This window comes from Salvelinus alpinus, chromosome 7 (assembly GCF_045679555.1).
Source record: "Salvelinus alpinus chromosome 7, SLU_Salpinus.1, whole genome shotgun sequence".
In the NCBI taxonomy this organism is placed as follows: Eukaryota; Metazoa; Chordata; class Actinopteri; order Salmoniformes; family Salmonidae; genus Salvelinus; species Salvelinus alpinus.
Genome location: NC_092092.1, coordinates 86,686,369 through 86,714,159, shown reverse-complemented (window position 1 = coordinate 86,714,159; position 27,791 = coordinate 86,686,369). Strand labels below are relative to the sequence as shown.

At 43.9% G+C, this 27,791-nt stretch overlaps 1 protein-coding gene across 2 annotated transcripts; it reads right to left on the bottom strand.

Moving 5' to 3' along the window:
• Positions 1 to 217: 217 nt before the first annotated feature.
• Positions 218 to 27,791, bottom strand: LOC139581801 (cysteinyl leukotriene receptor 1-like). 2 transcript variants are annotated; one of them, XM_071411981.1, is made up of 4 exons: positions 27,719 to 27,791; positions 12,215 to 12,297; positions 2,725 to 2,910; positions 218 to 2,501 (listed from the first exon to the last, which is right to left on the bottom strand). In XM_071411981.1, the coding sequence occupies exons 2-4, from the start codon at positions 12,293 to 12,295 to the stop codon at positions 1,674 to 1,676; spliced, it is 1,095 nt and encodes a 364-aa protein (XP_071268082.1). In that variant the 5' UTR covers positions 12,296 to 12,297; positions 27,719 to 27,791; the 3' UTR covers positions 218 to 1,673. The 2 variants fall into 2 exon arrangements, with proteins under 2 accessions (XP_071268082.1, XP_071268081.1); XM_071411980.1 differs by lacking the exon at positions 27,719 to 27,791 and adding an exon at positions 26,386 to 26,606.

The window sequence follows — 27,791 nt, the reverse complement described above, 5'->3', positions numbered from 1 at the left end:
ACATAAGCTCAGAACCACTTGTTTCAAACATGGTCCTATTTTATCAATTGCTGTGCTGATCTGTCAAAATAATACGTAGGTTAAAATTGTTTGTACTGAGATAGTGTAAATATAGATAGTGACGCAACAATACACATTTACAATAGGCCTATATCTAAACATACGTACAGCCAAATTATTGATATATACATGTAATGAACACGAGGGAGACAGAGAGCTGGTTTCAAGCGCAGGGCTCAGCAGGTGTTTATTGCAAAGGACCACAGGAGGAGGCAGGTAGCTGGGTCCAGGGGCAGGCAGAAGGTCATACACAGGAGGTCCAAAAGGGCAACAGTACAGGCAGGGAAAAGGCTAGTAACGTCATCCGGGAGATCAGGTAATAGGTAGATAACAGGAAATCAAATAGGCTAAGGTACAGGCAGGGAATAGGCAAAGGGCGTCGTTAGTGAGGCAGATAAACTATCATACACGGGAGGAGTAAATCACAGGAAAAACAGAGCTCTGAAAGACGTGTGTCACAAAACAAACAATACCTCACAGTGATGGGGTGCAAAGAACTAAAAAGTGTGTAATACATACAGGTGTGTGACCAGGTGATTAGAATTCAGGTGATTGGGATCTGCAGAGAGAGCTGCGTTCAGGGGATCTAGGTGTTTGAGGAGTTGGAAGCAGACGTTACAGGATGTAAAACGTCTGTTTGTAGATTTGTGAAGATATCAAAATACTTAAACTTACATGCAAAATACCTGCTGTTAACTTTAAAATTGTTGGAATGAATTATCCTAAGAGAGTGTAAAGAAGTTGTATTCACCACTGATCAAAAGTGGTGGGGTCATTTAGAAATGTCCTTGTTTTTGAAATAAAAGCAATTTTTTTGACCATTTAAATAACATCAAATTGATCAGAAATACAGTGTAGACACGTTAATGTTGTAAATAACTATTGTAGCTGGAAACGGCTGATTTTTAATGGAATATCTACATAGGCGTACAGAGGCCCATTATCAGCAACCATCACTCCTGTGTTCCAATGGCATGTTCCAATGGCACGTTGTGTTAGCTAATCCAAGTTTAGCACTTTAAAAGGCAATTTGATCATTAGAAAACCCATTTGCAATTGTTAGCACAGCTGAAAACTGTTGTCTGATTAAAGAAGTAGTAAAACTGGCCTTCTTTAGACTAGTTGAGTATCTGGAGCATCAGCATTTGTGGGTACAGACTCAAAATGGCCAGAAACTAAGACCTTTCTTCTGAAAACCGTCAGTCTATTCTTGTTCTGAGAAATGAAGGCTATTCCATGCGAGAAATTGCAAAGAAACTGAAGATCTCGTACAACGCTGTGTACTACTCCCTTCACAGAACAGCGCAAACTGTCTCTAACCAGAATAGAAAGAGGAGTGGGAGGCCCCGGTGCACAACTGAGCAAGAGGACAAGTACATTGCAGTGTCTAGTTTGAGAAACAGACGCCTCACAAGTCCTCAACTGGCAGCTTCATTAAATAGTACCCTCAAAACACCAGTCTCAACATCAACAGTGAAGAGGCGACTCTGGGATGCTGGACTTCTAGGCAGAGTTGCAAAGAAAAAGCCATATCTCAGACTGGCCAATGAAAAGAAAAGATTAAGATGGGCAAAAAGAACACTGGACAGAGGAACTCTCTTTCTCTCTCCCCCCTATAGCTTGTTCCCCTCCCCAGTGGTGACTGTGCTCTCTGTCTCTGCTGTGCTGGGTAGGACCCGTTCTCTCTCTCTCTTTGTTCCCCTCCTCAGCGGTGGCTGTGCCCCCTGTCTCTGCGGTTGTTTCCTGATAGTGGACCTGAAGCTTGACAGGCGTCGTCTGAAGCCCTCTCCAGAGAAGAAGTAGAGCAGGGGGTCGAAGCAGGAGTTGGAGGCAGCCAGACAGAGTGTCACCACCACACTCTTCTGCATGTACACCAGCTCTGAACAGGAAGTGGCAGTCTGGGACAGGAAGCTGAGGTGGACGGAGCGCTGGATGTGGTACGGCATGAAGCACAGCAGGAACGCCAGCATCACAATGACGATCATTCGGATAGCCTTAGACCCTGCCCCCTTCTGGCGCTGTGCAGTATGTTGCCGTGACAGCAGGGCCCGAATGATCCCGACGTAGCACAGCAGGATGACCAGGAAGGGAAGGACGAAGCCCACAGCCAATGATAAGTAGTTGAGCATGATGAGCTTGTTAAGCCCGCCCCCTGTTTTGCGCTCTGGAGGCTCGAAGCACTTGGTCTTATTGGTGGCTGGGTGGAGATGTTGACCAGTCATGAGGAAGGGGGAGGAGACAGTGCAGATGAACACCCAGATACAGACACACACCAGACGGGCGCGACGCTCTGAGACCAGGCGCAGGTTCTGCACGGGGAACACGATGGCGAGGAAGCGTGTGACGGACATGGCGGTCATGAAGAACACGCTGCAGTAGAGGTTCACGTAGAGGGCATAGGACGAAACCCTGCACAGGAAGTCTCCCAGGTTCCAATGACCCTGAGGGAGAGGGTCAAAAACAACAATAATCTATTTTAATACATCTCAAAGACCGGAATTCATTCAAAGGTGCATTGTCGACAATGTGCCTTTTAAAGACAGTAAATTACATGTAAAAGTCAAGTGAAATGCGCTTGTCGACAACTCACCTTTGATTGAGTTCGGCCAAAATGCTGTTACAGAGCACAACCCCCCCGAAAACAAGAAGTAGAAATAGTCCTACCTTATTAACGTAGTAGAGGACCCGTAGCGGCAGCGTGGAGACACACAGCAGGTCGGACACGGCCAGGTTCAACATGTAGATGTGGAACGCAGAACGCTGACGGAACGTTTTAACCAGAACCAGCAGGGCGAAACCATTACCGGCCAGGCCGAACACCGTGATGATAGAGTACACCGTAGAGTACACCTGGAGAGACAAACACCTGGTTACAGACAGTAGAATGCACCTGGAGAGACAAACACCTGGTTACAATAGATACACCTGGAGAGACAGAAACACCTGGTAACAAATAGATACACCTGGAGAGACAGAATCACCTGGTAACAATAGATACACCTGGAGAGACAAACACCTGGTAACAATAGATACACCTGGAGAGACAGAATCACCTGGTAACAATAGATACACCTGGAGAGACAGAATCACCTGGTAACAATAGATACACCTGGAGAGACAGAATCACCTGGTAACAAATAGATACACCTGGAGAGACAGAATCACCTGGTAACAATAGATACACCTGGAGAGACAGAATCACCTGGTAACAAATAGATACACCTGGAGAGACAGAATCACCTGGTAACAATAGATACACCTGGAGAGACAGAAACACCTGGTAACAATAGATACACCTGGAGAGACAGAATCACCTGGTAACAATAGATACACCTGGAGAGACAGAATCACCTGGTAACAAATAGATACACCTGGAGAGACAGAATCACCTGGTAACAATAGATACACCTGGAGAGACAGAATCACCTGGTAACAAATAGATACACCTGGAGAGACAGAATCACCTGGTAACAATAGATACACCTGAAAAGACAGAATCACCTGGTAACAAATAGATACACCTGGAGAGACAGAATCACCTGGTAACAATAGATACACCTGGAGAGACAGAATCACCTGGTAACAAATAGATACACCTGGAGAGACAGAATCACCTGGTAACAATAGATACACCTGGAGAGACAGAATCGCCTGGTAACAATAGATACACCTGGAGAGACAGAATCACCTGGTAACAAATAGATACACCTGGAGAGACAGAATCACCTGGTAACAATAGATACACCTGGAGAGACAGAATCACCTGGTAACAATAGATACACCTGGAGAGACAGAATCACCTGGTAACAAATAGATACACCTGGAGAGACAGAATCACCTGGTAACAATAGATACACCTGGAGAGACATAATCACCTGGTAACAATAGATACACCTGGAGAGACAGAATCACCTGGTAACAATAGATACACCTGGAGAGACAGAAACACCTGGTAACAATAGATACACCTGGAGAGACAGAATCACCTGGTAACAAATAGATACACCTGGAGAGACAGAATCACCTGGTAACAATAGATACACCTGGAGAGACAGAAACACCTGGTAACAATAGATACACCTGGAGAGACAGAAACACCTGGTAACAATAGATACACCTGGAGAGACAGAATCACCTGGTAACAAATAGATACACCTGGAGAGACAGAATCACCTGGTAACAATAGATACACCTGGAGAGACAGAATCACCTGGTAACAAATAGATACACCTGGAGAGACAGAATCACCTGGTAACAATAGATACACCTGGAGAGACAGAAACACCTGGTAACAATAGATACACCTGGAGAGACAGAATCACCTGGTAACAATAGATACACCTGGAGAGACAGAAACACCTGGTAACAATAGATACACCTGGAGAGACAGAATCACCTGGTAACAATAGATACACCTGGAGAGACAGAATCACCTGGTAACAATAGATACACCTGGAGAGACAGAATCACCTGGTAACAATAGATACACCTGGAGAGACAGAAACACCTGGTAACAATAGATACACCTGGAGAGACAGAAACACCTGGTAACAAATAGATACACCTGGAGAGACAGAATCACCTGGTAACAAATAGATACACCTGGAGAGACAGAATCACCTGGTAACAATAGATACACCTGGAGAGACAGAATCACCTGGTAACAATAGATACACCTGGAGAGACAGAATCACCTGGTAACAATAGATACACCTGGAGAGACAGAAACACCTGGTAACAATAGATACACCTGGAGAGACAGAATCACCTGGTAACAATAGATACACCTGGAGAGACAGAATCACCTGGTAACAATAGATACACCTGGAGAGACAGAATTACCTGGTAACAATAGATACACCTGGAGAGACAGAAACACCTGGTTACAATAGATACACCTGGAGAGACAGAAACACCTGGTAACAAATAGATACACCTGGAGAGACAGAATCACCTGGTAACAAGTAGATACACCTGGAGAGACAGAATCACCTGGTAACAATAGATACACCTGGAGAGACAGAATCACCTGGTAACAATAGATACACCTGGAGAGACAGAATTACCTGGTAACAATAGATACACCTGGAGAGACAGAAACACCTGGTTACAATAGATACACCTGGAGAGACAGAAACACCTGGTAACAAATAGATACACCTGGAGAGACAGAATCACCTGGTAACAAATAGATACACCTGGAGAGACAGAATCACCTGGTAACAAAAAGATACACCTGGAGAGACAGAATCACCTGGTAACAATAGATACACCTGGAGAGACAGAAACACCTGGTAACAATATATACACCTGGAGAGACAGAATCACCTGGTAACAATAGATACACCTGGAGAGACAGAAACACCTGGTAACAATATATACACCTGGAGAGACAGAATTACCTGGTAACAATAGATACACCTGGAGAGACAGAATCACCTGGTAACAATAGATACACCTGGAGAGACAGAATCACCTGGTAACAATAGATACACCTGGAGAGACAGAAACACTTGGTAACAATAGATACACCTGGAGAGACAGAATCACCTGGTAACAATAGATACACCTGGAGAGACAGAATCACCTGGTAACAATAGATACACCTGGAGAGACAGAATTACCTGGTAACAATAGATACACCTGGAGAGACAGAATCACCTGGTAACAATAGATACACCTGGAGAGACAGAATCACCTGGTAACAATAGATACACCTGGAGAGACAGAATCACCTGGTAACAATAGATACACCTGGAGAGACAGAAACACCTGGTAACAATAGATACACCTGGAGAGACAGAAACACCTGGTAACAATAGATAAACCTGGAGAGACAGAAACACCTGGTAACAAATAGATACACCTGGAGAGACAGAAACACTTGGTAACAAATAGATACACCTGGAGAGACAGAAACACTTGGTAACAATAGATACACCTGGAGAGACAGAAACACTTGGTAACAATAGATACACCTGGAGAGACAGAATCACCTGGTAACAATAGATACACCTGGAGAGACAGAATCACCTGGTAACAATAGATACACCTGGAGAGACAGAATCGCCTGGTAACAATAGATACACCTGTTATTACACCGTAGTAGAAACCTGGTTTGCTAACGACAACAGTGGTAGGCCTGATCACTGACGACGGTGAGCCAGTTTATAGGGAGGAGGTCAGAGACCTGGCACTGTGGTGCCTGGATAACAACCTCTCCCTCAATGTCAGCAAGACAAAGGAGCTGATCGTGGACTACAGGAAACGGAGGGCCAAGCATTCCCCCATTCACATCAACAGGGCTGTAGTAAAGCAGGTCATGAGCTTCAAGTTTCTCGGTGTTCACGTCACTAAGGATGTATCATGGTCCAAACACACCAACACAGTCGTGAAGAGGGCACGACAGTGCCCCTTACGAGGTTAGAAAGTATTTGACACGGGCCCTCAGATCCTCAACTTTACATCTTCACCATTGAGAGCATCTTGACTGGCTGCATCACCGCTTGGTATGGCACCTACTGCGTGGCATCCGACCGCGAGGCACTGGGGCTTGGCTCCATGCCATCCAGGACCTCTATACCAGGTGGTGTCAGAAGAAGGACCTAAAAATTGGCAAAGACTCCAATCACCTAAGTTACAGACTGTTCTCTCTGCTACCGCGTGTTGTATACCCTCCTCTGCTCTCTGTATCTGTGATTGGCTGTTGTATACCCCCCTCTGCTCTCTGTATCTGTGATTGGCTGTTGTATACCCCCCTGTGTATTTTCTTCTCTGATGCACCTTATGTCTATGATGTTTTTCACAGGTTCAGAGTTAAAGGGAGGGATAATCCATGGTTTTCTCCAAATAGTAAACACACACGCCCCATTCCACAGGTTCAGAGTTAAAGGGAGGGATAATCCATGGTTTTCTCCAAATAGTAAACAGACATGCCCCATTCCACAGGTTCAGAGTTAAAGGGAGGGATAATCCATGGTTTTCTCCAAATAGTAAACACACACGCACCATTCCACAGGTTCAGAGTTAAAGGGAGGGATAATCCATGGTTTTCTCCAAATAGTAAACAGACATGCCCCATTCCACAGGTTCAGAGTTAAAGGGAGGGATAATCCATGGTTTTCTCCAAATAGTAAACAAACACGCCCCATTCCACAGGTTCAGAGTTAAAGGGAGGGATAATCCATGGTTTTCTCCAAATAGTAAACAGACATGCCCCATTCCACAGGTTCAGGGTTAAAGGGAGGGATAATCCATGGTTTTCTCCAAATAGTAAACAAACATGCCCCATTCCACAGGTTCAGAGTTAAAGGGAGGGATAATCCATGGTTTTCTCCAAATAATAAACAGACATGCCCCATTCCACAGGTTCAGAGTTAAAGGGAGGGATAATCCATGGTTTTCTCCAAATAGTAAACAAACATGCCCCATTCCACAGGTTCAGAGTTAAAGGGAGGGATAATCCATGGTTTTCTCCAAATAATAAACAGACATGCCCCATTCCACAGGTTCAGAGTTAAAGGGAGGGATAATCCATGGTTTTCTCCGAATAGTAAACAAACATGCCCCATTCCACAGGTTCAGAGTTAAAGGGAGGGATAATCCATGGTTTTCTCCAAATAGTAAACAAACATGCCCCATTCCACAGGTTCAGAGTTAAAGGGAGGGATAATCCATGGTTTTCTCCAAATAATAAACAGACATGCCCCATTCCACAGGTTCAGAGTTAAAGGGAGGGATAATCCATGGTTTTCTCCGAATAGTAAACAAACATGCCCCATTCCACAGGTTCAGAGTTAAAGGGAGGGATAATCCATGGTTTTCTTCTGAGCTGTCTTGTATTATTCACGACCGTAATCTAGCCTGGGCTAAAGCAAGGAAATCATGTTCTGATGCTGATTGGCTTATTTTTAGGCAGCTAAGAAACAAGTGTTCTTTTCTTCTCCGGAAGGCCAAGTCTGAATATTTTATGTCTTACAACTGATAACCTGAATGACCCTAGAACGTTTTGGAAGGCTATTAAGTCTATGTCTGGTAACAGTAATGTTAATGAATTACTGTCATGTGTATTGAAGGACTCTGTTGCTGTATATTACTAAACTGAAATGCTGAATTGTTTCAATGAGCACTTTGGCTCATCTGGTAGGCTGTTTGATTCAGTGTCCTCTGTCTCTGTCCAACCCTGTGTAGATGAACCAGTGTCCTCTGTCTCTGTCCAACCCTGTGTGGATGAACCAGTATCCTCTGTCTCTGTCCAACCCTGTGTGAATGAACCAGTGTCCTCTGTCTCTGTACAGACCCTGTGTGGATGAACCAGTGTCCTCTGTCTCTGTCCAACCCTGTGTGGATGAACCAGTGTCTTCTGTCTCTGTCCAACCCTGTGTGGATGAACCAGTGTCCTCTGTCTCTGTCCAACCCTGTGTGGATGAACCAGTGTCCTCTGTCTCTGTACAACCCTGTGTGGATGAACCAGTATCCTCTGTCTCTGTCCAACCCTGTGTGGATGAACCAGTGTCCTCTGTCTCTGTCCAACCCTGTGTGGATGAACCAGTGTCCTCTGTCTCTGTCCAACCCTGTGTGGATGAACCAGTGTCTTCTGTCTCTGTCCAACCCTGTGTGGATGAACCAGTGTCTTCTGTCTCTGTCCAACCCTGTGTGGATGAAACAGTGTCCTCTGTCTCAGTACAACCCTGTGTGGATGAACCAGTGTCCTCTGTCTCTGTCCAACCCTGTGGATGAACCAGTGTCCTCTGTCTCTATACAACCCTGTGTGGATGAACCAGTGTCCTCTGTCTCTGTCCAACCCTGTGTGGATGAACCAGTGTCCTCTGTCTCTGTCCAACCCTGTGTGGATGAACCAGTGAGAGCTGGTCAAACTTTTAGCTTTTTGCCATTCTCAGTGCAGGTGGTACATAAAGCCCTGAAATCCTTAGATCAGAGAAAGCCTGCAGGTCCTGACCTTTTGGATCCCTGCTTTTTAAAACTGGCAGCCGATTTCATAGCTGAACCACGTAAATATCTGTTCAATCTAACCCTGGAATGTAATGAAATTCCAAAGATCTGGAAATCAGCATTTGCCCTACCACTTTTAAAAGGGGGAGATCCAACTGTTTGAAATAATTATAGGCCAATCTCAAAGCTGTCACCCCTGGTGAAAATACTTGAAACCCTTGTTAGTGGCACATCCAGAAGAGGACTGGCCACCCCTCATAGCCTGGTTCCTCTCTAGGTTTCTTCCTAGGTTCTGGCCTTTCTAGGGAGTTTTTCCTAGCCACCGTGCTTCTACACCTGCATTGCTTGCTGTTTGGGGTTTTAGGCTGGGTTTCTGTACAGCACTTTGAGATATCAGCTGATGTAAGAAGGGCTATATAAATACATTTGATTTGATTTTGATTTGATTTGAACAGCTAAAATAGTTTTTATATACTCAATTTATTTGATCAATGTACCAATCGGGCTTCAGGAAGAGGCAGAGCACAATTACAGCAGCCACAAAGGATTTAAATGATATCACTGAAGCCCTTGACAAAAAAACAGTACTGTGTCTCACTTTTTATTGATCTCTAAGGCTTTTGATACAGTTGATCATGCTATACTGAGGCAGAGATTGTCGAGCGAAGACCCTTCGGAGCATGCAGTTGCATGGTTTGCTAATTATCTGTCTGATAGTGCATTCAATTTGATGGGCTCATGTCTATTAAATTGTCTGTCCTTAATGGTGTGCCCCAGGGCTCTGTACCTGGTCCCCTCTTATTCACTATTTATATAAATAATTTTGACAAAACTGTGCAAAATGTGCAACTTCACTTTTATGCTGATGATACTGTTATTTATTGTTGTGCCTCGTCTCTTATAAAAGCTTTCCAGAATTTGCAAACTGCTTTTTATACTGTTCAACATACCTTGTGTCAATTGAAGCTTATCCTCAATACTGACAAAACTAAACTAATGGTGTTTTCTAAAGCAAGAAATAGACCTCTGAACCTTTCACCTATTACTACCTGTCAGGGCAAGGAGATTGAGGTTGTAACCTCATAAATATCTTGGAATTTGAATTAACGACTGCCTCTTTTACATTGCATATTCAAGAATTTACAAAAAAAGTTGGGATCATATTTTAGGAAAAAGGCCTGTTTTTCTTTTGAAGCCAGAAGGAGGCTAGTATCAGCTACATTTATGCCTTTACTAGACTATGGAGATATTTTATATATGAATGCTTCCGCTCAGTGTTTCAGATCAATTGACACTCTTTACCATGGAGCATTGAGATTTATTATAAACTGCAAAACCCTTACGCATCACTGCACTTTGTATACCAGGGTTGGCTGGCCTTCTCGAGTCACTCGTAGGCTCAGTCACTGGTACACGTTTATTTACAAAGCCATTTTGGGATTACTACCATTTTATTAATGCATTTTTATTGTTCAGAAATGTGGTGGGTACTCTCTTCGTTCGCTAGACTTTATCCTGCTAACTGTTCCAAATGTCCAAACTGAATTTGGTAAAAGGGCTTTTATGTACTCTGCGCCATCGTCTTGGAATGCCTTACAAAATCCAGGGAATCCTGGATTCTTCAAGCAGCTGATTGGTCGGCCTCATCAATGATTGGAGCTCTGAGCCCTCCCTCTCATCAGGGGAAACAGCTGTCTTCAATGACCAACTCCTTCTACAGCTGGATGAAAGCCAGTGGTCTTTTGTTAGGAAGGGAGAGCTTCTTGGATGTCCTGTGTTGGTTGTTAGTCTATGAAAGTATTCTGTAGCAGCTACTCCTGAGGGATGTGTCTGCCAATAGGACCAGCTACTCCTGAGGGATGTGTCTGCCAATAGAACCAGCTACTCCTGAGGGATGTGTCTGCCAATAGGACCAGCTACTCCTGAGGGATGTGTCTGCCAATAGGACCAGCTACTCCTGAGGGATGTGTCTGCCAATAGGACCAGCTACTCCTGAGGGATGTGTCTGACAATAGGACCAGCCACTCCTGAGGGATGTGTCTGCCAATAGGACCAGCTACTCCTGAGGGATGTGTCTGCCAATAGGACCAGCTACTCCTGAGGGATGTGTCTGCCAATAGGACCAGCTACTCCTGAGGGAGATGTCTGCCAATAGGACCAGCTACTCCTGAGGGATGTGTCTGCCAAAAGGACCAGCTACTCCTGAGGGATGTGTCTGCCAATAGGACCAGCTACTCCTGAGGGATGTGTCTGCCAAAAGGACCAGCTACTCCTGAGGGATGTGTCTGCCAATAGGACCAGCTACTCCTGAGGGATGTGTCTGCCAATAGGACCAGCTACTCCTGAGGGATGTGTCTGCCAATAGGACTTAGTGTTTGTGATTATTGAAATTGTTCACTTTAAGTTAGTAATTATTTTATTTGTTCCCGGGTGGGGAAGGGGACCGCGCCTTGGGAGTGTTTAGGCAAGAGGCATGTGGGCATACATAACCTGTAGTATTTACTCTGTCTATGCACACTAGGTAAGACCCGGGGGGACCGTCCCCTGTATTTTAGTTAGCGCGCCAGGTGGTGCTAAAAGATTAGGTGGGTAGGCAGGTAAGGTAGGAGAGGGGACTCAAACTTTTACTTTCTTTGCTTTGGTTCCGTCCAGCCCCTTTTCCCCACAATACCGTGTTAGGAATAATAAATTCCCTGTAAACAGTATTTTTCTCTGCCTCTGTCGTCCATCCCCCGGACCTAACATCACGTACCTTTTCCACTCCACGGGGAGTTGAGTTGTAGCAGAGGCAGAGACGTACGCCAAGAGGCGTACGTAACAGATGTACAGGACCAGTTTATTACTGGCCACCCATTCCAAAACAGACTGCAACTCTTTAAGGGTTTCAGTGAGGGTCATCTATTTTCAGGTAAGAGGTCTGGTTTTTCGCCATGTAATGAATATATGGTAGCTATGTCATTTTGCAGACACTTATGCAAAGCGATGTACAGTCATCCTTATTTGAAATACTGTACAGTTCCTTATATAGACCCATGCCTGTTCACAACATGGACCATGATTACTCTGAACATGCTGCTTCTGTTAGATTGATTGGCTAGTGGTATCTGTCATTGCACAGCTTTCCCATAGAATAGAAGCATATCAATGAGTGGGCATCTGGCCTATGCATGAGGGGGGGGCAGATAGGGAGACATACGGTTACCTGGTTGCGGAATTCATCGATAGATGGACAGTTGGTGATGTTGTACCTCAGAGTCACGTTGTCAAACTCGTCTAGATCCATATCTGTAACACAGACAGACAGCATGAAGAGAGAGGAAGACAGACGGCATGGAGAGAGAGGAAGACAGACGGCATGAAGAGAAAGGAAGACAGACGGCATGAAGAGAAAGGAAGACAGACAGAATAAAGAGAGAGGAAGACAGACGGCATGAAGAGAAAGGAAGACAGACAGCATGAAGAGAGAGGAAGACAGACAGCATGAAGAGAGAGGAAGACAGACAGCATGGAGAGAGAGGAAGACAGACGGCATAAAGAGAGAGGAAGACAGACAGCATGAAGAGAGAGGAAGACAGACAGCATGAAGAGAGAGGAAGACAGACAGAATAAAGAGAAAGGAAGACAGACAGCATGAAGAGAGAGGAAGACAGACAGCATGGAGAAAGAGGAAGACAGACAGCATGAAGAGAGAGGAAGACAGACAGCATGGAGAGAGAGGAAGACAGACAGCATGAAGAAAGAGGAAGACAGAAGGCATGAAGAGAAAGGAAGACAGACAGCATGGAGAGAGAGGAAGACAGACAGCATGGAGAGAGAGGAAGACAGACAGCATGGAGAGAGAGGAAGACAGACAGCATGAAGAGAGAGGAAGACAGCCAGCATGAAGAGAGAGGAAGACAGACAGAATAAAGAGAGAGGAAGACAGACAGAATAAAGAGAGAGGAAGACAGACAGCATGGAGAGAGAGGAAGACAGACAGCATGGAGAGAGAGGAAGACAGACAAAATAAAGAGAAAGGAAGACAGACAGCATGGAGAGAGAGGAAGACAGACATCATGAAGAGAGAGGAAGACAGAAGGCATGAAGAGAGAGGAAGACAGACAGCATAGAGAGAGAGGAAGACAGACAGCATGGAGAGAGAGGAAGACAGACAGCATGAAGAGAGAGGAAGACAGACAGCATGGAGAGAGAGGAAGACAGACAGCATGGAGAGAGAAGAAGACAGAAGGCATGAAGAGAGAGGAAGACAGACAGAATAAAGAGAAAGGAAGACAGACAGCATGAAGAGAGAGGAAGACAGACAGCATGGAGAAAGAGGAAGACAGACAGCATGAAGAGAGAGGAAGACAGACAGCATGGAGAGAGAGGAAGACAGACAGCATGAAGAAAGAGGAAGACAGAAGGCATGAAGAGAAAGGAAGACAGACAGCATGGAGAGAGAGGAAGACAGACAGCATGGAGAGAGAGGAAGACAGACAGCATGGAGAGAGAGGAAGACAGACAGCATGAAGAGAGAGGAAGACAGACAGCATGAAGAGAGAGGAAGACAGACAGAATAAAGAGAAAGGAAGACAGACAGCATGGAGAGAGAGGAAGACAGAAGGCATGAAGAGAGAGGAAGACAGACAGCATGGAGAGAGAGGAAGACAGACAGCATGGAGAGAGAGGAAGACAGACAGCATGGAGAGAGAGGAAGACAGACAGCATGAAGAGAGAGGAAGACAGACAGCATGAAGAGAGAGGAAGACAGACAGAATAAAGAGAAAGGAAGACAGACAGCATGGAGAGAGAGGAAGACAGACAGCATGGAGAGAGAGGAAGACAGACAGCATGAAGAGAGAGGAAGACAGACAGCATGAAGAGAGATGAAGACAGAAGGCATGAAGAGAGCTGCCCTGCCAATGCATTGTTGCTCGAGGAAGATTTGAGGTAATCTATATGATCACACTGGTAATTGATCCGTTGTTGTATTACTTGTGAGGTACAGCTGAGTGAGAAAATATTTAAATAATTAGCTTTTGAATCATATTTTACTGGGCTGATGGTGCATCTGATGGTCAGCAGAGGGAGAGAGCAGCAGATGGTCAGTCTCAGCAGAGGGAGAGAGCAGCAGATGGTCAGTAGAGGGAGAGGGAGAGAGCAGCAGATGGCCAGTCTCAGCAGAGGGAGAGAGCAGCAGATGGTCAGTCTCAGCAGAGGGACAGAGCAGCAGATGGTCAGTCTCAGCAGAGGGAGAGAGCAGTAGATGGTCAGTAGAGGGAGAGGGAGAGAGCAGCAGATGGTCAGTCTCAGCAGAGGGACATAGCAGCAGATGGTCAGTCTCAGCAGAGGGAGAGAGCAGCAGATGCTGCTCTGTCCCTCTGCTGAGACTGACCATCTGCTGCTCTCTCCCTCTGCTGACCATCAGATGCACCATCAGCCCAGTAAAATATGATTCAAAAGCTAATTATTTAAATATTTTCTCACTCAGCTGTACCTCACAAGTAATACAACAACGGATCAATTACCAGTGTGATCATATAGATTACCTCAAATCTTCCTCGAGCAACAATGCATTGGCAGGGCAGTTCTATCAAAGCCAGTATGTGGTGATAATGTATTGTGCCTATAGCTCACTGCACAAACATCATCGCTACATAACTGGTTTTAAATTGTTAATGTTGCATAGGCTTAGATATTTTAAGTCATGTTGAAAATAAATTTGAGCGGAAGATTTGCATTTTGATCTCATAAAAGGTTGGTGACCACAGTTCTATAGTTTTCCCTGTTCACACTATCAACGTTTCCCTGTTCACACTATCAACGTTTCCCTTCACTGCGGCAATTTGGATCCAGTCAACGCAATATTATCCACTTTCAATCCAACACACCGAAACTAATTGAACTATGCAAGAGATTTTGTTGTAGGCAGATCGCGTCTGAGTAGGATTATATTTCATTGACACACACGACTCAGCCCGAAATCCATGCAGAAATGTTAAACACCTAATGGACATCCTGTTAGTAGCTACATCCTGTTAGTAGCTACATCCTGTTAGTAGCTACATCCTGTTAGTAGCTACATCCTGTTAGTAGCTACATCCTGTTAGTAGCTACATCCTGTTAGTAGCTACATCCTGTTAGTAGCTATGTTAAACACCTGACAGACATCCTGTTAGTAGCTACATCCTGTTAGTAGCTACATCCTGTTAGTAGCTACATCCTGTTAGTAGCTACATCCTGTTAGTAGCTACATGCTGTTCGTAGCTACATCCTGTTAGTAGCTACATGCTGTTAGTAGCTACATGCTGTTAGTAGCTACATGCTGTTAGTAGCTACATCCTGTTAGTAGCTACATCCTGTTAGTAGCTACATGCTGTTAGTAGCTACATCCTGTTAGTAGCTACATGCTGTTAGTAGCTACATCCTGTTAGTAGCTACATCCTGTTAGTAGCTACATGCTGTTAGTAGCTACATCCTGTTAGTAGCTACATCCTGTTAGTAGCTACATGCTGTTAGTAGCTACATGCTGTTAGTAGCTACATCCTGTTAGTAGCTACATCCTGTTAGTAGCTATGTTAAACACCTGACAGACATCCTGTTAGTAGCTACATGCTGTTAGTAGCTACATGCTGTTAGTAGCTACATCCTGTTAGTAGCTACATCCTGTTAGTAGCTACATCCTGTTAGTAGCTACATCCTGTTAGTAGCTACATCCTGTTAGTAGCTACATCCTGTTAGTAGCTATGTTAAACACCTGACAGACATCCTGTTAGAGCTATGTTAAACACCTGACAGACATCCTGTTAGTAGCTACATCCTGTTAGTAGCTACATCCTGTTAGTAGCTACATCCTGTTAGTAGCTATGTTAAACACCTGACAGACATCCTGTTAGTAGCTACATCCTGTTAGTAGCTACATCCTGTTAGGAGCTATGTTAAACACCTGACAGACATGCTGTTAGTAGCTACATGCTGTTAGTAGCTACATGCTGTTAGTAGCTACATCCTGTTAGTAGCTACATGCTGTTAGTAGCTACATCCTGTTAGTAGCTACATCCTGTTAGGAGCTATGTTAAACACCTGACAGACATGCTGTTAGTAGCTACATGCTGTTAGTAGCTACATCCTGTTAGTAGCTACATCCTGTTAGTAGCTACATGCTGTTAGTAGCTACATCCTGTTAGTAGCTACATCCTGTTAGTAGCTACATGCTGTTAGTAGCTACATCCTGTTAGTAGCTACATCCTGTTAGTAGCTACATCCTGTTAGTAGCTACATGCTGTTAGTAGCTACATGCTGTTAGTAGCTACATCCTGTTAGTAGCTACATGCTGTTAGTAGCTACATCCTGTTAGTAGCTACATCCTGTTAGTAGCTATGTTAAACACCTGACAGACATCCTGTTAGTAGCTATGTTAAACACCTGACCTGACAGACATCCTGTTAGTAGCTACATGCTGTTAGTAGCTACATCCTGTTAGTAGCTACATGCTGTTAGTAGCTACATGCTGTTAGTAGCTACATCCTGTTAGTAGCTACATCCTGTTAGTAGCTATGTTAAACACCTGACAGACATCCTGTTAGAGCTATGTTAAACACCTGACAGACATCCTGTTAGTAGCTACATCCTGTTAGTAGCTACATCCTGTTAGTAGCTACATCCTGTTAGTAGCTATGTTAAACACCTGACAGACATCCTGTTAGTAGCTACATCCTGTTAGTAGCTACATCCTGTTAGTAGCTATGTTAAACACCTGACAGACATGCTGTTAGTAGCTACATGCTGTTAGTAGCTACATCCTGTTAGTAGCTACATGCTGTTAGTAGCTACATCCTGTTAGTAGCTACATCCTGTTAGTAGCTACATGCTGTTAGTAGCTACATCCTGTTAGTAGCTACATCCTGTTAGTAGCTACATGCTGTTAGTAGCTACATCCTGTTAGTACCTACATCCTGTTAGTAGCTACATCCTGTTAGTAGCTACATGCTGTTAGTAGCTACATGCTGTTAGTAGCTACATCCTGTTAGTAGCTACATGCTGTTAGTAGCTACATCCTGTTAGTAGCTACATCCTGTTAGTAGCTATGTTAAACACCTGACAGACATCCTGTTAGTAGCTACATCCTGTTAGTAGCTACATCCTGTTAGTAGCTACATCCTGTTAGTAGCTACATCCTGTTAGTAGCTATGTTAAACACCTGACAGACATCCTGTTCAAATCAAATCAAATTTTATTAGTCACATACACATGGTTAGCAGATGTTAATGCGAGTGTAGCGAAATGCTTGTGCTTCTAGTTCCGACAATGCAGTAATAACCAACAAGTAATCTAACCTAACAATTCCACAACTACTACCTTATACACACACACAAGTGTAAAGGGATAAAGAATATGTACATAAAGATATATGAATGAGTGGTGGTACAGAACGGCATGGCAAGATGCAGTAGATGGTATAGAGTACGGTATATACATATGAGATGAGTACTGTAGGGTATGTAAACATAAAGTGGCATAGTTTAAAGTGGCTAGTGGTACATGTATTACATAAAGATGGCAAGATGCAGTAGATGATATAGAGTACAGTATATACATATGAGATGGGTAATGTAGGGTATGTAAACATTATATTAAGTGGCATTGTTTAAAGTGGCTAGTGGTACATTTTTACATAATTTCCATCAATTCCCATTTTTAAAGTGGCTGGAGTTGAGTCAGTATGTTGGCAGCGGCCGCTAAATGTTAGTGGTGGCTGTTTAACAGTCTGATGGCCTTGAGATAGAAGCTGTTTTTCAGTCTCTCGGTCCCTGCTTTGATGCACCTGTACTGACCTCGCCTTCTGGATGATAGCGGGGTGAACAGGCAGTGGCTTGGGTGGTTGTTGTCCTTGATGATCTTTATGGCCTTCCTGTGACATCGGGTGGTGTAGGTGTCCTGGAGGGCAGGTAGTTTGCCCCCGGTGGTGCGTTCTGCAGACCTCACTACCCTCTGGAGAGCCTTACGGTTGTGGGCGGAGCAGTTGCCGTACCAGGCGGTGATACAGCCCGACAGGATGCTCTCGATTGTGCATCTGTAGAAGTTTGTGAGTGCTTTTGGTGACAAGCCGAATTTCTTCAGCCTCCTGAGGTTGAAGAGGCGCTGCTGCGCCTTCTTCACAACGCTGTCTGTGTGGGTGGACCAATTCAGTTTGTCCGTGATGTGTACACCGAGGAACTTAAAACTTTCCACCTTCTCCACTACTGACCCGTCGATGTGGATAGGGGGGTGCTCCCTCTGCTGTTTCCTGAAGTCCACAATCATCTCCTTTGTTTTGTTGACGTTGAGTGTGAGGTTATTTTCCTGACACCACACTCCGAGGGCCCTCACCTCCTCCCTGTAGGCCGTCTCGTCGTTGTTGGTAATCAAGCCTACCACTGTAGTGTCGTCCGCAAACTTGATGATTGAGTTGGAGGCGTGCATGGCCACGCAGTCGTGGGTGAACAGGGAGTACAGGAGAGGGCTCAGAACGCACCCTTGTGGGGCCCCAGTGTTGAGGATCAGCGGGGTGGAGATGTTGTTACCTACCCTCACCACCTGGGGGCGGCCCGTCAGGAAGTCCAGGACCCAGTTGCACAGGGCGGGGTCGAGACCCAGGGTCTCAAGCTTGATGACGAGTTTGGAGGGTACTATGGTGTTAAATGCTGAGCTGTAATCGATGAACAGCATTCTCACATGGGTATTCCTCTTGTCCAGATGGGTTAGGGCAGTGTGCAGTGTGGTTGCGATTGCGTCGTCTGTGGACCTATTGGGTCGGTAAGCAAATTGGAGTGGGTCTAGGGTGTCCGGTAGGGTGGAGGTGATATGGTCCTTGACTAGTCTCTCAAAGCACTTCATGATGACGGAAGTGAGTGCTACGGGGCGGTAGTCGTTTAGCTCAGTTACCTTAGCTTTCTTGGGAACAGGAACAATGGTGGCCCTCTTGAAGCATGTGGGAACAGCAGACTGGGATAAGGATTGATTGAATATGTCCGTAAACACACCAGCCAGCTGGTCTGCGCATGCTCTGAGGACGCGGCTGGGAATGCCGTCTGGGCCTGCAGCCTTGCGAGGGTTAACACGTTTAAATGTTTTACTCACCTCGGCTGCAGTGAAGGAGAGCCCGCAGGTTTTGGTAGGGGGCCGTGTCAGTGGCACTGTATTGTCCTCAAAGCGGGCAAAAAAGTTGTTTAGCCTGTCTGGGAGCAAGACATCCTGGTCCGCGACGGGGCTGGTTTTCTTTTTGTAATCCGTGATTGACTGTAGACCCTGCCACATACCTCTTGTGTCTGAGCTGTTGAATTGCGACTCGATTTTGTCTCTGTACTGGGACTTAGCCTGTTTGATTGCCTTGCGGAGAGAATAGCTACACTGTTTGTATTCGGTCATGCTTCCGGTCACCTTGCCCTGGTTAAAAGCAGTGGTTCGCGCTTTCAGTTTCACGCGAATGCTGCCGTCAATCCACGGTTTCTGGTTTGGGAATGTTTTAATCGTTGCTGTGGGTACGACATCGTCAATGCACTTCCTAATGAACTCGCTCACCGAATCAGCATATTCGTCAATATTGTTGTTGGACGCAATGCGGACCATATTCCAATCCGCGTGATCGAAGCAGTCTTGAAGCGTGGATTCAGATTGGTCGGACCAGCGTTGAACAGACCTGAGCGCGGGAGCTTGTTGTTTTAGTTTCTGTTTGTAGGCTGGAATCAACAAAATGGAGTCGTGGTCAGCTTTTCCGAAAGGGGGGCGGGGGAGGGCCTTATATGCGTCGCGGAAATTAGTATAACAATGATCTAGGGTTTTTCCAGCCCTGGTAGCACAATCGATATGCTGATAGAATTTAGGGAGTTTTGTTTTTAGATTAGCCTTGTTAAAATCCCCAGCTACGATGAATGCAGCCTCAGGGTGTGTGGTTTCCAGTTTACAAAGAGTCAGATAAAGTTCGTTCAGGGCCATCGATGTGTCTGCTTGGGGGGGAATATATACGGCTGTGATTATGATTGAAGAGAATTCCCTTGGTAGATAATGCGGTCGACATTTGATTGTGAGGAGTTCTAGATCAGGTGAACAGAATGACTTGAGTTCCTGTGTGTTGTTATGATGATCACACCACGTCTCGTTAATCATAAGGCATACCCCCCCGCCCCTCTTCTTACCAGAAAGATGTTTGTTTCTGTCGGCGCGATGCATGAAGAAACCAGCTGGCTGCACCGACTCCGTTAGCGTCTCTTGAGTTAGCCATGTTTCCGTGAAGCAGAGCACGTTGCAATCCCTGATGTCTCTCTGGAATGCTACCCGTGCTCGGATTTCATCAACCTTATTGTCAAGAGACTGGACATTGGCGAGTAGTATGCTAGGGAGTGGAGCGCGATGTGCCCGTCTCCGAAGCCTGACCACGAGACCGCCTCGTTTTCCCCTTTTACGGCGTCGCACAGGGTCGCCGGCTGGGATCAGATCCATTGTATTGGGTGGAAGGCAAAACACTGGATCCGTTTCGGGAAAGTCATATTCCTGGTAGGAACGATGATGAGTTGACGTTAATCGTATATTCAGTAGTTCCTCCCGACTGTATGTAATGAAACCTAAGATTACCTGGGGTACCGATGTAAGAAATAACACATAAAAAAACAAAATACTGCATATTTTCCAAGGAACGCGAAGCGAGGCGGCCATCTCTTTTCGGCGCCGGAAGTTGAGTAGCTACATCCTGTTAGTAGCTACATCCTGTTAGTAGCTATGTTAATCACCTGACAGACATCCTGTTAGTAGCTATGTTAAACACCTGACAGACATGCTGTTAGTAACTACATGCTGTTAGTAGCTACATGCTGTTAGTAGCTACATGCTGTTAGTAGCTACATCCTGTTAGTAGCTACATGCTGTTAGTAGCTACATCCTGTTAGTAGCTACATCCTGTTAGTAGCTACATGCTGTTAGTAGCTACATCCTGTTAGTAGCTACATCCTGTTAGTAGCTACATCCTGTTAGTAGCTACATGCTGTTAGTAGCTACATCCTGTTAGTAGCTACATCCTGTTAGTAGCTACATGCTGTTAGTAGCTACATCCTGTTAGTAGCTACATCCTGTTAGTAGCTACCTGCTGTTAGTAGCTACATGCTGTTAGTAGCTACATCCTGTTAGTAGCTACATGCTGTTAGTAGCTACATCCTGTTAGTAGCTACATCCTGTTAGTAGCTACATCCTGTTTGTAGCTACATGCTGTTAGTAACTATGTTAAACACCTGACACTTTTCATTTTAGTTATTTTGTTTCACCTCTGAGATTACAGTTTTTCAGTAAACAGCTGGGAAATATAAGACAGACAAACATCCTGCTCAGGTACAAGGAAGTGTATGTGTATGTGTGTGTGCGTATGTGTGTGTGTGTGTGTGTCTGTGCGTGTGTGTGTGTCTGTGTGTGCTTGTGTGCTTGACTGAAGTTTCTGCCAAGAAGGTTTCCAAGTGAAGTTGTGCAAATATCAGCAGGACAGAGAAGGGAAACAATATAAACAATATAAACTACATTTAAGTTAAATAAACTATACACGACAGAACACTGGTCCTTCTAGTGGTTTAACTACAATGTTAGCTGTAGACCAGAACACTGGTCCTCCTGGTGGTTTAACTACAATGTTAGCTGTAGACCAGAACACTGGTCCTTCTGGTGGTTTAACTACAATGTTAGCTGTAGACCAGAACACTGGTCCTCCTGGTGGTTTAACTACAATTGATTGTTCGGCCCCATTTCATTTGTGCCCTGGTTTCCTGTAACGTTGCCCCAAGGGGAATAGCTCGATCTCTTGGTAAAGAGTATGTCCGAGGTCCATCGGTACCTTGTGGGCTTTTGTGAAGGCTCTTACAACACACATGACTTCCAGACCTGTCTGCTTGGCCCCTAACATCTTACTAGTGTCATGACGTTGGCCTGGGGGTAGGTTTATGACAGTCATAAATACCTCTTTCCCCCCTCCTCCGTTCCTCTCCCTACTCTACTGATGTGACATTAGACAGCCCCTTTGGTTAACATAGAGATTCTGGGAGCATCAGAAGTTGGGGGGAAATGAACTATATTCTGGTAATCCGACCAACTGAACATATGCGGTGGTACTTAAGGTATATTATGTCCGTTCGGTTGCCCTCTGACACATTCTCATCAATGATAGAATGACATAAACTCTACTGTAGAAAGTCTAAAAATCAGAGGTATCGGATTCACATGGAATTGTTGTTTAATTCAAATGTTTGAATATAAAATTATTTGTGAAGAGATTAAATGTAATTTTAGCTTCCAAATGAGAGATTTGGGTTTTCATAAGTTTGGGCCTCTGCTCAACCAGTGGCCCGCCCCTGTGAAGAGATGGGTTATAAACTTTTCAGACACACCCCTCTCCCTCCACTATATAAGCCATTGTCAAAAATATAACCTTCTGTTCCGAGGACGACGGTCCTATGTCAGAATGGTTCAGATAATAACTACAGAACTAAGCCAACATCAGCGTGAGCTTTGGTTGTGAATGGTATGAACTTTGAACTCGGATTCACTACAGAAGTGATACCTCCCTAGCTGTTGAGCAACAGCTGCTACAAACGCAGGTTAGGAAGGACAGTCAGAGTATCCCGTCTACTACACACAACGTTACTCCAACGTATCCAGTGACCACCAGAGACATTCTTTAAAGGACAGAGGACTCGGTTTGGCGATACGGTCTTCCATCTACCACCAACCTACTGAAGCGCAGCTCAGAGTAAATATTTATTGCATTTTCCTTTTCCAAATGGGCGGTAATTTAGAATGCATAAGATACTGTATTTATGATAGCACAGCTTCGCCTCTGTTCCAGTCTCCCGCTCTTTCACTAAAATCCAGCCCCCTTTCCTTTGTGTAACAAGCTGTCATATCTGTTCCGCCCGCTAGGGACGTTTTCCTTTATGACAGCAATTTGTAATCAAGTTATGATTTAATTGTGTATGTGTGATTCTGTGTGATTAGTTAGGTATTCAGTAAATAAATAATTAAACCCAATTTTGTATTGCTGATTCAACTTGTTAGCCAGGATTCTTGCAGATAAACAAGAATTTACAACTTTCAGATGAGACTGAATAAGATGACGATTAATATTGACTGCTATGGATGTAAAATATTACTAAATCTTTAAGAGTTTATTCGGAAGATAACAGCTCCATAAATATTATTTCGTGGTGTCCCTCTCTAGTTAATTACATTTACATGATTAGTTCAATCAGGTCATATTAATTACGGAGAAAGTATTTTATAGAATAGCATGTCATAAAACTTAATCCGGCATAGCCAAAGACACGACACTAACAAAACTAAAACTTTTTCTTAACAAAAAGAAAACCAGCCCTGTCGCGGACAGGCAAATTCTTGCTCCCAGACAAATTAAACAATTTGTCACGCCCTGACCTTAGAGATCCTTTTTATGTCTCGATTTTGGTTTGGTCAGGGCTTGAGTTGGGGTCTGCATTCTATGTTTTGTGTTCTATGTTTTCTATTTCTGTGTGTTTGGCCGGGTATGGTTCTCAATCAGAGGCAGCTGTCTAAGAGAGGTCCAGCAGGATAAGAGAGGCTAAGAGAGAGCAAGAGAGAGATCCAACAGGATAAGAGAGGCTAAGAGAGAGAAGGGGGAGCAGTGATTTTCTAGTCCAGTGAGGTCACATGGTATCGTACCTAGGTGTGAAGGGACACTTTTATTATTATTTTATTTAATTAACCTTTATTTAGCCAGGTATTTAAATATTATATATATAACCCTAACCCTTTATATAACCAGGTATTTATATATTATATATATATAACCCTAACCCTTTATTTAACCAGGTATTTATATATTATATATATAACCCTAACCCTTTATTTAACCAGGTATTTATATATTATATATATAACCCTAACCCTTTATTTAACCAGGTATTTATATATATAACCCTAACCCTTTATATAACCAGGTATTTATATATTATATATATAACCCTAACCCTTTATTTAACCAGGTATTTATATATATAACCCTAACCCTTTATTTAACCAGGTATTTATATATTATATATATAACCCTAACCCTTTATTTAACCCGGTATTTATATATTATATATATATAACCCTAACCCTTTATTTAACCAGGTATTTATATATTATATATATAACCCTAACCCTTTATTTAACCAGGTATTTATATATTATATATATAACCCTTTATTTAACCAGGTATTTATATATTATATATATATAACCCTAACCCTTTATTTAACCAGGTATTTATATATTATATATATAAACCTTTATTTAACCAGGTAGGTCAGTTGAGAACAAGTTCTCATTTACAACTGTAACCTGGACAAGATAAAGCAAAGCAGTGCGACAAAAACAACAACACAGAGTTACACATGGAATAAACAAACGTACAGTCAATAACACAATAGAAAAATCGTTGTACAGCAAATGCAGTAAGATTAAGGTTTATGACACTTTCTCTTGGTTTGACAATGTAAACACGTTCACCATGCCAATAAAGTCCTTTGATTTGTTTTATTTTTATTTAACTAGGCAAGTCAGTTAAGAATAAATTCTTATTTACAGTGACGGCCTAGGAACAGTGGGTTAACTGCCTTGTTTAGGGGAACAGTGGGTTAACTGCCTTGTTTAGGGGAACAGTAGGTTAACTGCCTTGTTTAGGGGAACAGTAGGTTAACTGCCTTGTTCAGGGGCAGAAGGACTGATTTTTACCTTGTCAGCTCGGGGTATTCGATCCAGCAACCTTTTGGTTACTGGCCCAACGCTCTAACCACCAGGCTACCTGCCGCCCCAAACAGATGAAATGAACACCTGTAGTGTTTTAGTAAATCATTTGGTTAAATGAACACCTGTAGTGTTTTAGTAAATCATTTGGTTAAATGAACACCTGTAGTGTTTTAGTAAATCATTTGGTTAAATGAACACCTGTAGTGTTTTAGTAAATAATTTGGTTAAATGAACACCTGTAGTGTTTTAGTAAATCATTTGGTTAAATGAACACCTGTAGTGTTTTAGCAAATCATTTGGTTAAATGAACACCTGTAGTGTTTTAGCAAATCATTTGGTTAAATGAACACCTGTAGTGTTTTAGTAAATCATTTGGTTAAATTAACACCTGTAGTGTTTTAGTAAATCATTTTGGGTTGTTGTTCTGCACTCTAGTTATGAATGTGTCTCCCTCTGTCATATGGATGCATTGTATGATAGACTGACCCCAGACTGACCCCAGACTGACCCCAGACTGACCCCAGACTGACCCCAGACTGACCCCAGACTGACCCCAGACTGACCCCATATGGATGCATTGTATGATAGACTGACCCCAGACTGACCCCAGACTGACCCCAGACTGATCCCAGACTGACCCCAGACTGACCCCAGACTGATCCCAGACTGATCCCAGACTGACCCCAGACTGACCCCAGACTGATCCCAGACTGACCCCAGACTGACCCCAGACTGACCCTATATGGATGCCAATATTAGGACCTACATAAAGTCCCAACACCTTACCACTGCTACACCTGGTTATCAGAGGAGCCTTGTCTGGCAGCCAAACACTTCATTCAGCCTCATTTACTGGCTTTTAAAAAACCAGAGCTGATATGGCTGACTTACTTCAACAAATGTGGTTTCTACTGACAATTGAGATGTACAAATTATGGCATGAGGCTACGACAAGCGGATAAGAGGCCATCCGTAATTTCGATTAAGACATTAATGAGCGAGCGACAACGGACGTAGTCAATATAACTATGTGTTCAGCACTTTTGAAATGTACAGGGACAGAATTCAGAACATGGGCCATTATTACAGTGTTCTCTCTGTACAACAAGTCAGAACCGTAGGATAAATAAAGGGGGCATTTAAACAGAAAATGAAAGCTCTTACAATATTCAATGATGACATTTCTCTAAAACAGGCTATAGGGTACATGTGCACCACCAAGTTAGAGCAGTATTCGAAATTAAGAGGTGTAAGTAGACTAAATTATTAAGGTGAGGCACATTGAACACCGTTTAATTTGACACGTCAAATAACACAATTCTATTATAGAATGTTGTGTGTGCTGAATTTGCATGTGCCAGGCGCCACCACTACTATCAGAAGCACTGTCAAAGCTGTACAGAAAAAGTTGGCAAACAAGCACACACCGGCCACAAACGATGTGTTTGCAGTAATGTGTTGGTGAAAATAGACCAAATTATTAGGGTGAGGCACACGGGCTACTAACAGCTTACTACACTACATACACTTAGTATTACTTTCTTAGCTATAGTATACATATCTCCCTGGCATATTACATCATTTATACAACATCATAAAATACACTTCTGGACTCACCTTGTGAAGGTGGTGCGGCGGTCCCTTGTGGGCAAATTTTGTCATGAGACTTTGTCATCATGCCGCCCTGAATTGAGAGCTTAGAGAAACTCCGTAACAGTTCAACATTACATACAGACAGTAAAAGGATGTTCAACATTATTCAACATATGACATTAAAATGATACGTTGCTACACTGCTGTAAAACCACCAATCAGATATCATCAGGGTTCTTCTCTCTGCTGTAAAGCCACCAATCAGATATCACCATCTGAACACATCTCAGTTCTGCAACTCAGCAGTCTGTCTATCTCTAAGTCTGTCTGTCTGTCTGTCTGTCTGTCTGTCTGTCTCTAAGTCTGTCTGTCTGTCTGTCTGTCTGTCTGTCTGTCTGTCTGTCTGTCTGTCTGTCTGTCTGTCTGTCTGTCTGTCTGTCTGTCTGTCTGTCTGTCTGTCTGTCTGTCTGTCTGTCTGTCTGTCTGTCTGTCTGTCTATCTCTAAGTCTGTCTGTCTGTCTGTCTGTCTGTCTGTCTGTCTGTCTGTCTGTCTGTCTGTCTGTCTGTCTGTCTGTCTGTCTGTCTGTCTGTCTGTCTGTCTGTCTGTCTGTCTGTCTGTCTGTCTGTCTGTCTGTCTGTCTGTCTGTCTGTCTGTCTGTCTGTCTATCTCTAAGTCTGTCTGTCTGTCTGTCTGTCTGTCTGTCTGTCTGTCTGTCTGTCTGTCTGTCTGTCTGTCTGTCTGTCTGTCTGTCTGTCTGTCTGTCTGTCTGTCTGTCTGTCTGTCTGTCTGTCTGTCTGTCTGTCTGTCTGTCTGTCTGTCTGTCCTAGGTCAGACTCACACACCTTTCATTTCTAATCTCACACACACAGCCCAGCCAAACACCTGGGGTGGCAGGTAGCCTAGTGGTTAGAGTGTTGGGCCAGTAACTGAACGGTTGCTGGATTGAATCCCGAGCTGACAAGGTAAAACAATCTGTTGTTCTGCCCCTGAACAAGGCAGTCCCCGGTAGGCTGTCATTGTAAATAAGAATTTGTTCTTAACTGACTTAGCCTAGTTAAATAAAAAAATACAAACCGATTTGTTTACTAACACTGTGTGAACCAGTAAGCTCCTTAGGTGTTGACATATTTATGGCCTTAGACATGTGATCTCTGCTCAGACACTTTGCTGCTGAGGAAGAAGCTCCAGTTTAAACAGTGGGATTATCAAACAGTGGATTAAGGGTTTCCTATTGAAACTTTTCAAAAGGGAGCCCTGTTAAAGAAGGGCAGCTCAATCAATGGGTAAATATAAAGTAACTCATTTAATACCATTCAGTATCCAGAGGTTTGTTCATATAAACAGAAAGTTTCTTACCGTAACCTGCAGACTGTTGCCTGATAGATGACAGGACCTGCTGCTCTGCATCAGCCTCAGACTACTGCTGCTG

Excerpts from the sequence above, each read along its gene's own strand:
- LOC139581801 (XM_071411980.1), bottom strand. The coding sequence starts at position 26,524 with ATGTTGAACATCCTTTTACTGTCTGTATGTAATGTTGAACTGTTACGG. Across the intron at positions 2,911-12,214 it reads TCGATGAATTCCGCAACCAG|GTGTACTCTACGGTGTACTC; the intron begins GTAACCGTATGT and ends TTGTCTCTCCAG. Across the intron at positions 2,502-2,724 it reads TCCTCTACTACGTTAATAAG|GGTCATTGGAACCTGGGAGA; the intron begins GTAGGACTATTT and ends CCTCTCCCTCAG.